The 12430-nt window shown below is 44.1% G+C and overlaps 1 protein-coding gene across 2 annotated transcripts; it reads right to left on the reverse strand.

Annotated features, from left to right (window-relative positions):
* Positions 1 to 4890: 4890 nt before the first annotated feature.
* On the reverse strand, positions 4891 to 12163 carry FST (follistatin). Of its 2 annotated transcripts, XM_083818826.1 has the most exons (7): positions 12104 to 12163; positions 11306 to 11388; positions 9146 to 9337; positions 8604 to 8822; positions 8020 to 8244; positions 6731 to 6961; positions 4891 to 6008 (listed from the first exon to the last, which is right to left on the reverse strand). In XM_083818826.1, exons 2-7 carry the CDS (start codon positions 11385 to 11387, stop codon positions 5926 to 5928), a joined length of 1032 nt encoding a protein of 343 aa, XP_083674952.1. In that variant the 5' UTR covers position 11388; positions 12104 to 12163; the 3' UTR covers positions 4891 to 5925. The 2 variants fall into 2 exon arrangements, with proteins under 2 accessions (XP_083674952.1, XP_083674953.1); XM_083818827.1 differs by lacking the exon at positions 12104 to 12163 and having other exon boundaries at positions 4891 to 6251; positions 11306 to 11573.
* Positions 12164 to 12430: the final 267 nt, after the last annotated feature.

Below are 12430 nucleotides of genomic sequence, written 5' to 3' on the forward strand. Positions count from 1 at the left end.
TGTAAGGGAAAGACATATTAAAGAAGGAACACTCTATGTTCCTCCTGATGATTGCATCCAGCAGCTGTGGTGATATGGTTCCATAAATGTTTCTTTAGGGAATTGTTTATTTTTAAACTGGACATTCCTTTCTGATTCTGGAGTCTGTAATACTTAAAAATGGGTGGACTTACTTCTTCATAGGATCATAGGATAATTCAGGTTGGAATAGGTGTCAGGAGATCATCTGCTTGATTGTCCTCGTGGGGAAAAAAGCTTCGTTTATACCCAGTATGAACTTCTCTCATTTCATCTGATTCCTGTTGTCTCTTGTCCTGCCACCATGCACTGCTGTGGAGATCTTCCCTCTATCTTCTCCATGACCTTCCTGCAGGTAGAAGGTTGCCCCCAAATCCTTCCTTTCTCCAGGCAGAAGCAGCCCCATCCCTCAGGCTTCCCTCTTAGGGCAGGTGCTCCAGTCCCTGAGCATCCTGGTGGGCCTCTGCTGGGCTTTCTTGTCCTCAGTGACACTTTCTTCCATGTTGTTTAAGGATTTGCATAACTACCTATCTGCTTTATCTATATGTCTTGCCATATTTCTTTCAGCAATACTTCTAATTCAAAAAATCAAATGCACATATTAGTACCTTCTACAAGTTTCTAACAATGGCCACTTATCAACATCATGCTTGTATTTCCAGGTGACTCTTAAAATGTGAAGTGCTTAAAACTTAAAATAACAGTAAATAACATGAAGCTCAGCAAAAGACTGATAGGAATGTTGTTATCTGAATGACAGCATTCCAAGCTGCTAAGGGATCTTGAAAAATATATTAAAACTTATGTAAAACTGTATTTTTGCATACAATCCTGCTACAGAGGAAAATATTTTATTTTTTTTTAATGTTGTCTTTGTTGTGAACCTCTAACATACCATCAAGAAAGGTTCCAACATTAATTTAAAAATATTTCAAAAATTTTTAAAACCAGGTTAGTAAAATTTAACTCTTCAATGGGAATGCAGTGATTTCAGTTTTGGGGAGTTCTGACTATCTATAGACCTCACTGGAAGCATTGGGAGGCTCTCACACTGTTGCTGATTTGCACAGGTGGAAATTCATCAGCCTTCAGGCATTCTGATCTACACTGGACCACTTTGGTAAATTCCTTATCCTGTAACTGCATCTAGTAAGTCTGATAACCTGTTATCACAGTCCAGAGTTTCCTTTCAGTTTTCTGACACAATAGTGCTCTTCAATCCAAAAGGAAAGTGGAACAAATCATTTTAAAGTTTAAGAGATCATAAGAAGGTACCTATAAATTAGAGGAAAATGAACTGTACACGTTTTAACTCCAAATCAGTCTCTAAACTGAACACAATGGCTCTCATCTTGCTTTCATGTTATATTTCTACACTGCTTGATAATTTCATTGGCCGTATTTTTTAAGAGTAATCTAACTGAATTATACAGATAATCCCAAATGAGCATCAGCAAAATTCAGCCACTGAAGTCCGTTATTTATTTACACCTATCACAAATAAATAAATAAATACATAGTTAACTTCTGAGTTAACTATTTTTCACATACCCCTACCTGTAAAATTCATGCTGCCATAATGGGTCAGGCAGGCCTTGGAATTACAGAAATATCAAACAAAGAAAAAAAGTAATTGCCTTATCTTCAGGGAATTACGAATTTAAAATCTGATAGCTTGTGAACCTCTTGGTCTATGTACAAATGCTTTGCTTCACCAGAAAGCATGGAATCCTAGTTCTTCAAAGGGATAAGATACAGATGTTTCTGCGCTGGTGATTCGTTATATAGTAAAATGTCACTGCCTAGAGAACAACACTGCATACTGAAATTTAATTTCACCTGATTCCCATTTGGAGGGAAAGAAGGAAACATTTTTATGTAATAAAAAAAAGAAATGGCAGCTGTTTGAAATTTGCTGAGGGGCTTGGAATGTAGTTCTAGGTGAGGTGCATTAGCAGGCAGAAAGCAAGCAAAGAGGTAAAAGGTGCAAAAGAGGTCCATTATATTGTTCTTAAGTCTATCATATGAACATAGCTATCAGGAATGCTTTTGAGTGTGATCAAAACTGTCTACACTCGCTTGCATGTATTGCATGGATGAATACATTTGGGAACCAGGGCTTTAGAAGCAATATTCTTATCATTCAAATGCCTCAAACCGAGTCTCTTGGAATTAAGCTGATTTTGCTTAAGAGCCAGAGCATGGGTTTCTGTTTTCAAACATATACACTTTGACATTTAAGTGCCTGCGTTTGTGAATGTATTTCGAGGTCTGGGATTCAGTACATTAGTACATGCCATGGTGAACTAGGAGTTCACTAGGAGTTTCAGAAATGTGATTTACAGCAAGGGAAATACATATGCCAGCTGACAGAAAACACCGAAGAGGAAAGATATTCCTGAAAATTTATTTCTCTTCTGGATTTAGGAGCTTGTGCAAGATGGTTTCAGAGCTGGAAACTACCTTCTTGAACCCCCCAGAAAGGAAAGGAATTAGAAAAAACAGATTCAGCACCTTCCTTAGAGTGAGGGAATTAAGACCACATTTCCACTTCCCAGGAAGTTCCCCACATACAAGTCTGGAGGAGAGAAAAGGAAAAAGCAAAGCCTCTCATGCTGTAACTATGACTCAGTGTAGAAAGAGATGTGATATTTGTAATCTTGATTTAAACAGAGGGTTAAACATGATTTCATAGCTCAAGGATGGAAGCACTTACATACTAGGGGAAGGAAAAGGGGAGGCAACCTGGATTCTGTCCCCTGCTTCAAGCATTATTTATGTATGTTACTCAATTACAAATGCAAAACGTGTAGGCAGCCCCTGGGGCAAGAACCCAAGACTTCCTCTTCAAAAGGAGCACCTATTAGGGTTGCAAATTATCCTCTCTCAAAGAATCTTGCTTCCTCTCCGACACAAGCATGGCTTCAGGAGGCATGACAGACAGTTCTCTGAGCTTCACCTTGAGCTGCTGGTGGATGTGCTCTTGGGAGATGTGGGAAAGATCTCCTCAGGAAGAGACTGGCGATGAACCTGCATCTCCCACTTCATCAGCAAGCACCTTATCTCCAAGTATGATATTATGTAAAACGTTGGCAGCTGTGCTGCCACTACCTCTGGACGTGTTTCTAGGAGAAAGGCTCTGGGGCCATCGTGCCTGATGCTGAGGTTGGTGTCTGTTAGACATGCTCAGAAGGCACCCACCTCATGAAGCTTCTCGGGAGATGCCTCACCTGTACACCACAGGCAGGCTTTGGTGCAAGGTAGGTTTCGAGGTTTTCAGCTGCATGGAAATAGCAGTAGCGATGGAAAATGTCATGGCAGAACTTTTAGATAATTTTATCAGCAAAACCCTAACGTAGATATATCTATCTATTTATTTATTTATTTTTATGTGTGTGGCTGTTTCGTGTACATGTACATATACAAATATAGCTTCCTGGCATTTTTGATGCTTTTTTGAATTTGGCTGTGACTTTGTGAAGCAGGACACAAAATTAGAACCCAGAAATCCTGCTCTGCTACAGTAAGACATGTAAATATATTTACAATTAAAAGCAGCCTTTTAATGTTGTCGTTTTGTTGGAAATGAGGTAGCTGGCACCTACCTGAAGCTGAGAAAACTCTCCCCTTGTACTCGCCACATCTATTAAGCATTTCATCTCTATTTCATTGTCATGTGTTTATTAGTTCGTCAGGAGATTTTCCGATAGGGTCTGTTTCCATCCCTCTATTTTCCCAGCCCCCATTCTTCTTTATTCTGGGTTCTGTTGCCCTCAGGAGACTAAAATCCTGCTCACTTTGCTCCTCTCATCGTGCACTTCTTTCCAAAGAGATGACTTGTCTAAACGAAGCAACAGGAGGAGGAAGGGCAGAATTTTTTTGATATTATTTTGAATACAATATTATAAATGCACGCCTGTAGTCTTTATGTGTTCATAGATGAATAAATTATATTTGCTTTGGATGATGCTAAACAATCCATAACAAATTACAGTTTACTGTATAGTAAGAAATACACAGAAGACTATAGCAGGAACAGGCTTTAAATATGATTTGTATTCAAACAAAACGGGTAAGTCAATTTCCGCTCTGAAACCTCAACTCAGCAAACTGCTTAAACGCTACTGAATAAGGTGCTTGAGTACATTTTTAAGTTTTGTGCAGTATGACAGGGAATTTTTGATAAGTGGAGCCTTGTTTGGAAGAACAGCATAACCATGGTAGCATAAAACAAGATTCTGATCCCTGCTGTGCTTATGGCTGGCTGTTACCTTTCCTCTGAGTTCACTGGACACTGAGTCTTGGACACTAAAAGTGTTCAAACTGAAGATTGGTTCAGAACTAAACAGATAACTCTCCTCTTGGGAGCAAAGAATTTCCAAGTGACAATGTGCTGTTTGATGCATCATTTTTTTTGTCTGTTGTGCTGTTACCCATCTTACATTTGAGCAACAAGTTCATCATTTGCCCTTTCTATTAGTCATCTAAAAAGATACAACAAGAACCTCACTAACGTGGAACTGAAGCTTAACACAATCTCAAATGCGTGTTCAAAACCTCCTAGAAATGTGCAAATTAAAGATGTCCAAGAAATGACAGACATTTTATTCTCAGGATGGAGAGGGAAACAAAAATGCTGAATCTCTTCCCATCCTTCAGAGTACTTGGATTTAAAACAAAGTAACATCAACAGACTGGAGATGTTGCTTCTGTCTGAAAAGAAGTGTTTCTTGAACTAGTGTTCCTGAAAGCTTTGGCCTTAACCAGTGTGTTTCAGTGCTAAGTCAGGAACAAGCCTCCTTTCCCCTGACTACAGGTACATCTGCCCTGCACCAGAACCCTTTAGAAGCAAAAAAAAATGAGGACTACATCTAGGGAAAATTCCATTTTTTATTTTTTCACTCATCATTTATTTACAAATACACATTATAACTTTTATATACATTGCACATTTACATGGTAGAAAAGTACAAAACTATATATTTAAATGAATTTATATTTAACTCGCCATGTTTGAAAATATAAAATTGCATCAGAAAAAAAGTATTATGAAAAGCAAGAAACTTGAACTGATAAAGCTTTGATAAAACTTTTAGTGACACACTTGATCGGGAAACAAAACTTTGAAAGTGGTACTGCAAGACCATCTTAAAGGAAACACCTGATAAAACATTTATGCATGTTACAAAAAAATAAAACATTAAAAATAAAATAAAACTTTTATTCTTATTACAGTTAGCCCTGTAGCTATTAACAACCTTCATAATCCGATTTCTTTGGGTCCGGAATTCGTATAGTACAGTATATATGCTCAGCGCATTGAGATCACGTCAGAATGTGATCTGATCAGAAGCAGAGAAAAGTGAAGTGGAAGAAGTTTCCTTAAAGACCGCCTCACTGCACCCTGGAAGTATATTTAAGTCAGTTACAATGCCTTTTGGTCAGTCAAGATTCCTTGTAAACAAAAACCCGAGGGATCTTTTATGTACAGGACCGGCAAGAAGAAAATCCAATAAATAAACATAACAGAAACCGACATGCAAGTTTGTTAAAGTGGAAAAGAGTTAACTTCAGTGAAACAAAGAGATGAGATCATGTGGGTAAGCTCTAAGGAATGGACTTTTATAGTTTACAAGAAGAAAGAAAAGCTTTACTTTACAAGCAAGAGACCTCACAATAAATAACACTGCTCTTCCCGTAACGAATAAATTTCTTCAAAAAACAAGGTGTACAGTCAACCAGACATTTTATGTATAAATTATAAAACATGACACAGTATAAATAAATGTCTACGAGACTCAACTATATGTATACTTTTTTTTCTCCCCAAAATAAATAAGCATACACTTATTTACAGTATGGACATTGATTTCGTGCCCAATGGCTGTTCCAATAGTGATGGAGGTTTTACCATTCTAGAATGGAAGATATAGGAAAGCTGTAGTCCTGGTCTTCATCTTCCTCTTCTTCCTCTGGGTCTTCATTAATGGCTAGATGGGGGAATACAGGGGAGCTGTTGTTTAAATAAGGACAACAACAGCGCAGAAGCAGCTCAGTGCATGTTTTCAAAGCCCTCTGAACAGCCATAATACAGCGTTGCATTTTATGCGACTTGTAGTGAGATGCTCTTTGGCATCTGCTGTTATGCAATAAGGTTTTTTATACATAATCTATGAAGTCATAACTGCAGAAAGTTCTGAAGAATCAATGGCTCAGGTTTTATTGGCAGATTCCTGAAATCAAATAAAAAGCGCTCTTGTGTTCTAGGTTTAACTGCTTTGTGTCCTTCATTCAGAGTTAGTAGAGGCAACTGTGCCAAGCCAGGTGCTCATGTGCTACCATCAGGCTCGTTCATTTGGACAGAGTTAGAGTTTATCCGAGTGTTAATAAAGCAATCAGCGAAGCACATGAGAGCAGACAAATTAGGAAAAATTGCTAAAAGTATACTCCTAGGGCAACCCGTTTCTGAGAAAACGATTTGTTCTCAGAATATCCCCAATACCCCAACTTGAAAGCCAACTGGATGCTGGACATCTATTGCATTTCATCAGTAACCAAAGCGTGTGCGTGATACATACATACTCGTATGGCACGTGTGCCGTATCTTGAATCTCTAAATTAAACTTTCTTAGGTTTAAAGGCGTAAGTCTTTGTTACCTAGGGATTGCCTTCAGAAGCCTTAAGTGTCTGCAGAGTTAAAAATCTCACTTACAGTTGCAAGATCCAGAGTGCTTTACTTCTAGAAGCACACCCATGGAGCAGGCTGCCTCTTTCATGGCACACTCGCTTGGGTAAGTTGTGTTATCGCTGGCACAGACTGCCTCGTCTGACTTGCTTTCAGGGCAGAGCTCATCACAGAGGGCGCACCGACCTCTGCCAACCTTAAAATCCCACAAGCATTTCTTCCCAGCACTGCACTGAATGTCTTCACAGGACTTTGCTTCTAAAAATATACACAAGATACTAGAGGTAAGTGAAAAGACAAAGGAAAAAAAAAAAAGCAAACCAAACAACCTCAAACTCCTTTTCTTCCCAATGAACTGTGAATAGACAAAGCTCAGATGCTGTAGATGGGGTGATGTTTGCTGTTTTTAAGCAAGTAGTCCCTTGGACACATTTCCCTGTCTGTACGTGGGGGAAGAAAGACATCCGTGCCAGTACAGCTTGGCCCTGGGAATACAGAATTACATTTGCCTATATTGCACATGACCTTCCTGCTCTGTTTGATGTCAGTGGAAATTCAGCTCCCCAAATTAGTGGTAAGTGGAGAATTTGGCAACACATACAGCATTTCTAAATCAATTATTATTATACTAACCCACATATAGCCGTTGTCTACAAGATTGGAGAGGGAATTCACCTCAACCTATGCCAACTAAAAGCTGTCTGAGATTCCCCGGCATCCCTCCAGCAGTTTGGGGGAGCAGAGGCTGCAAGGTGCTCCCCTGTAACATGCTTCACTACCGCTCCTTTCTGGGAATCACAGTGCAAAATGTCAGGATGCACTGAGATTATTTTCCTATCTTCACCCACCAACTGTCTCCAAACTCTGCAATATTTTTGAAGAGGAAAAAGTGATCAGATGTTTCCAATTAAGTTAACGCAAGCTTTGCCAAGACAATTGTTTCCAGGAATCCAGATCCACCGAATATTGAGACCTTGTTATGCCGTAACCATGTCATTATCTATTTAATGGTGGGTACTTTTCCCTTGGATGCTAATGTCGGCACCCACAGTGACAGCAAGAGGAGCAAGATCATGCCCTTTACTCCCTCACTCCTTTTGCAATCTTTGCAGGTGCAAAGCGCACCCTGGCTCTGCTTTGTCCTGGAGGGGAACACAAACCCAGGGTGCTCGGAGTCTCTCCGGCTCCCCAGCACAAACCCCATCCATCCATTCGTGCTCCCACCCACCCACAGATCCACATCCACAGAAACCCCTAGCAGCCAAGACTGCAAGTTCAGTTCCCTCCAGTCTTATCCCTCCGGCCGAGATACCTACTGATGCATTTTCCTTCGTAGGCTAATCCAATGGATCTGCCCAGCAGGCAGGTGGCTTTCCTCAGGTGGCAGGCACTGGCGTAAGTTATGCCATCATTCCCGCAGAGATACTGCTCAGGAGAGGTAGGCTCAGGGCAAATTCGATTACACGTCACACAGTAGGCGTTGTTAGTTTGATCCACAACACACGTGGAGCTGCCTGGACATAAGACATCCCTACAGGTCTCTGAAATAAAGATGGAAACACAGAGCGATTAATTAGGGGACCCCCAGCATGCCAGTGAGAAGCGAATGGGTGACACAATGAAACAAACGATCAGTTAAAGCCTTCAGCAGCAATCCTCATTTAAGGGCCGCTGTAGGGGACCTTCCCATCTCAGGGGAGCTGGACGTAAGCGCTGCTAGACCCTGGGGAACTCTCAGTCCAGCTAGGCCCTGGTCTGCTGAGTATGGTTTAGTTACTGTCTCCCAGCACTTGGAACATCACTCTGGTTACACTGGGGAAGTACGTCAGCTCCTCCTCCCTACATTCAGACACACACCCTTTGGCATTTGAGGGAGATCGGATGAGATTTGCAAACCTACTTTTGCATTTGCCCTGATACTGGACTTCAAGTTCGGGCTGTTCTTTACATCTGGCTTTGAGAAGGGCACACTCGTTCCTGTAGGTTTTCCCATCTAAGCCACACACGGGGCCCTTCCAAGTGATATTAGAGCAATCCGGAGCACAAACACACCGAGGTTTGTTCTTCTTGTTCATTTTACATTTCTTCCCGGGTCCACAGTCCACGTTCTCGCACGTTTCTGATGGAAGGAAAGAGGCACCCCTTCAGTACCCAGCGTGCGGGACACACTTGGTGCCAAAACCACTCAGAGAACGAAAACACGCCGTGACCCTAGGGCGCACAGTGAACACACCTCCCCGCACCCCCACACCCACGCAGGGAAGGGAAGGCGAGGGAAATCCCCAGCCTGTGAGGATAGGGCCGTGGGGGGCTCCATCCCCTCCACCCCTCTGCACGGTCGAGGAAAAAGGGGGTCCCCCCGGGGCAGCGAGGCTTTCCTGTGGCCCCCTGCCTCCCCCAACCCACTACGCGGGCCTGTGTGCCTGGCAGGGCCCCCCTCACCTTTGCAGGGGATGCAGTTGGGGGCTCCCCCATTAAAAATCATCCACTTGAAGAGTGTGTTGTCGTTGACATCCTCCTCCGTCCACGAGGTTGTCAGGCGGCCGCTCTTGCAGCACTCCTCCTTGCTGAGGTCAGTCTTGTAGAGGACCTGGCAGCGGCCGTTCCTCGCCTGCCGGAGCCAGCAGTTCCCAGCTGCGGGGGGACAAGGGGGGGGGGACACCCGCACGCCTTCAGTGACCGCCACCCCCGGGGCACAACGCGTGCTGCGCCCCGGGCGACCCCGACTTTGGCTGCTGAGACTGATTTAGTTTGCCCCCCTTTCGTAACCCGCAGCTACCCCGGCCCGCTTGGGACCGCGGTTAAATATAATAACAGTAAAAATAATATAATAATAATAAAATAATAATAATTAAAAACGACTGAAAGCACAAGACCAGATCAAAACAGGACGAGGCAGTTTTCCGAGGTATTTATTCCATATGTAGAGCAGAAGGAGCCCTGCCGGCACGTGACAGAGGCTTGAAAAGGATGTGCATTTAAAAGGGAATAAAAAGAAAATCGCGCTTGCAAATTCCTCCCTCCTCCCCCTGCCCTCTCCTCCTGACGGCGGCTGCCCAGCAGCATTGTTTTAGTGCCGCACGCAGTTGCAGCCCCAGCCCGTTTTGCAATCCGCACGGACTGGGAACATTCGCTGTTAGCGAAGTCTTTCGAAATCTCCACATTTCGCTGCTTCTACTAACAAACGTCTTCCCTTTACTAAAATAAGTCAGCAAAGTTCCAAAAAAAAAAAAAAAAAAAAAAGAAAGTGAGCAAAGTACACACAACGCAAGGGCACACAGAGGAGGAGGTCCCTACAGAGTTTTCAAAATCGATCCAACTGGAAAAGTTGGAGGTGCCGTCTCTCCGGCAAGCATTGCAGAGGAAAGTACACTGTCCTTAAACCGGATAGAGTTTTTTTTTTGTTTTTTTTTTTTTTTTTACTAGTATGCCTGTTATTCGTGGAGTCACGCCAAGAACATTAGTCCAAGCAACTCCCCCTGCTTTAGCTGGAGAGTTTTGGTTGGGATGAGCCTCTCGTGAATAACCAATGTGACTTCTCCAGCGACTCAATACCAATTGATTCTGGTGCTCATCCAGCGAGGGCTAGATCCTGCCTCCTTACTCCGATGGGAACGTACCGGAGTGAGGGGTCAGGATCGGCCAGCCGGGATGTCGCGGGGCGTGGGGGGACGTGTCGTGTCGTGACCCCCTCCCCACACCCCCTGCCAAAAATCACAGAACAAACAACGCCCTAAAAAATAATAAAAAAAAAGTTTTGCGTCTTACAGTTGCCTACGTTAGTTTAACTTCTGCTCTAGCTCAGGGGCGTGGGGGAAAAAAAAAAAAAGGAAAAAAAAATGGTAAAGCAAGCAACGGTTAGACATCCAGGTTGTGGGTGGCACACGGTCAAGATAAGGGGTAAAAAGCCCCCGAACTAAAAATCAATATTCCCTTGTGTCGAAAGAGGGCTCTTAAGAGTTGTCAATACCAGGTTCGGGGCTGTTTTGTTCGCATGGAGAAAAAAAAAAAAAGAAAAAAGCAAACTTACTGAAGCATACTCCTCAGCGCAGGAGAATTTACAGCACGTTAACATTTACTCACACACACACACACTAGGGGAGGGAGGGGGGGAAGGAGGAAATCCTAATATTAAAGGAATGTCCGGAAAATGACCACTATTGGTTTCTGAAAGTGTCAGCTGTAATTGTGGGGCTCCCCATCATCACCTCTCCTTCTGTCAGGCAGGCGAGATAAGAATCTGAGCTAAATTACCAACAAACTTTGAGCACTCATTCGGGACCCGCGCCTAGGAAAAGTTCCCCCACGATGCTGCTCTTCATTCATGCTGCATAGTAACAAAAATACCAAGAAACATCCTCATCTGTTCTCTGTGCCTGTGCAGAGCGGGGCGAAGATCCGATCAAAAAGCAACCTAAATGACACCTCTGCGCCTCGGTACAAAGCAGCCCCATGCTCACAGTTAACTTCTTTCCTGTTGGACCTTGGAGAGAGGCGTTTAACACCGCAGCGAACTAAACATCGCCCGAAAGACGGAAAATTACAGTAATAACAACAACAACAGCAATAAAATGCATCTACGAATAAACAATCCGGTCTTACCCTGCGCTGTGTGGTCTTCCATGAAGTGGCAGAGAAACATCAGGAGTAAGAGCATGCCCGGGTGGATTCTCTGATTTAACATCCTCAGCGTAGCACGGAGTGAGAGAGACACAGAAACAGAGTGAGGGGGAGTAGGGAGAGGGAGCGAGCACTAGCCAGCCTGCTTATGATCGCTCTATTGAATGAACGTCAGGCTCTGAATGCAGTCTCTCTTTAAATCTATACGGGGGTCTTAGCTGTCTGCGGTGGGCGGTCTCCTAATGTGTGTGTGTGTCTGCTCGGGGGTGGGGAGATTTAAAAAGTTCAGTGTGAATCAGGTGACATTTTCCACCTTCTGGAAACCCTCTCCAATTATCTGCTTTAGGTGCACGCACACACGCGGGCGCGCACCCCCACCCCCCCGGGGCGCGCACCCGCGCAAGCTCCGCACCCGCGGGAGGCAGCGCAAAGCCCTGGGGACCCGCACCGCGCACCCGGAGGGTTTTGGCAACCCACGGGGGTCGCGGCGCAGGGAGCGGGGCTGGGGGGCCAGGGGGCTGCGCTGCCCCCCCGAGGGGGCTCCGCTGCCCGGGGGGGGCTCCGCTCCGCGCCCCGCTCCGCGGTGCCTCCCCCCCTCCGCGCTGCCTTCCCCAGGCTTCCCCATCCGCGCTTCGCAGCCCCCGGTGCCCGCAGCGGCGCGCACACGGCTCGGCCCCCGAAAAAAAGCCCCGGCCAACCAAGCGACCAACCCCGGACCGAAAAAACAAAACAAAACAAAAAAAAAAAAAAACAGCAAGGAACCGAATAAAAGTTTAATACCTAGGGCTCTGCCCAAGTGACAGCCTTTTTCACTGGGAGCCCGGGAGGACGAGACGGGAATGGGGGCGACGTAGGCGGTCTCCTTTCAGAATCAGAAAAGATTGCAACATCGATAATGAACTTCTAGGGCACTAGTTTATTAAGCACAGTCTGGCATTATTCTCCCCTTAGAAAAGTTGGCGGTCTCTCATTTATAACATTTTTTGGCACCGTTGAATGAAACTGAGTAGGCGATATTTCCTTTTATACAAAACGATTACTTAACGGAAAATGGCATTGTTTATTCAAAAGCTGCCTTTTTAATTTCGATTCTTTCGCTTTTCTGAG

This window comes from Anser anser, assembly GCF_964211835.1.
Source record: "Anser anser genome assembly, chromosome: Z".
Classification (NCBI taxonomy): Eukaryota; Metazoa; Chordata; class Aves; order Anseriformes; family Anatidae; genus Anser; species Anser anser.

Excerpts from the sequence above, each read along its gene's own strand:
- FST (XM_083818826.1), bottom strand. The coding sequence starts at position 11,387 with ATGTTAAATCAGAGAATCCACCCGGGCATGCTCTTACTCCTGATGTTT. Across the intron at positions 9,338-11,305 it reads GGAAGACCACACAGCGCAGG|CTGGGAACTGCTGGCTCCGG; the intron begins GTAAGACCGGAT and ends GTCCCCCCGCAG. Across the intron at positions 6,009-6,730 it reads GCACTCTGGATCTTGCAACT|CCATTAATGAAGACCCAGAG; the intron begins GTAAGTGAGATT and ends TCCCCCATCTAG.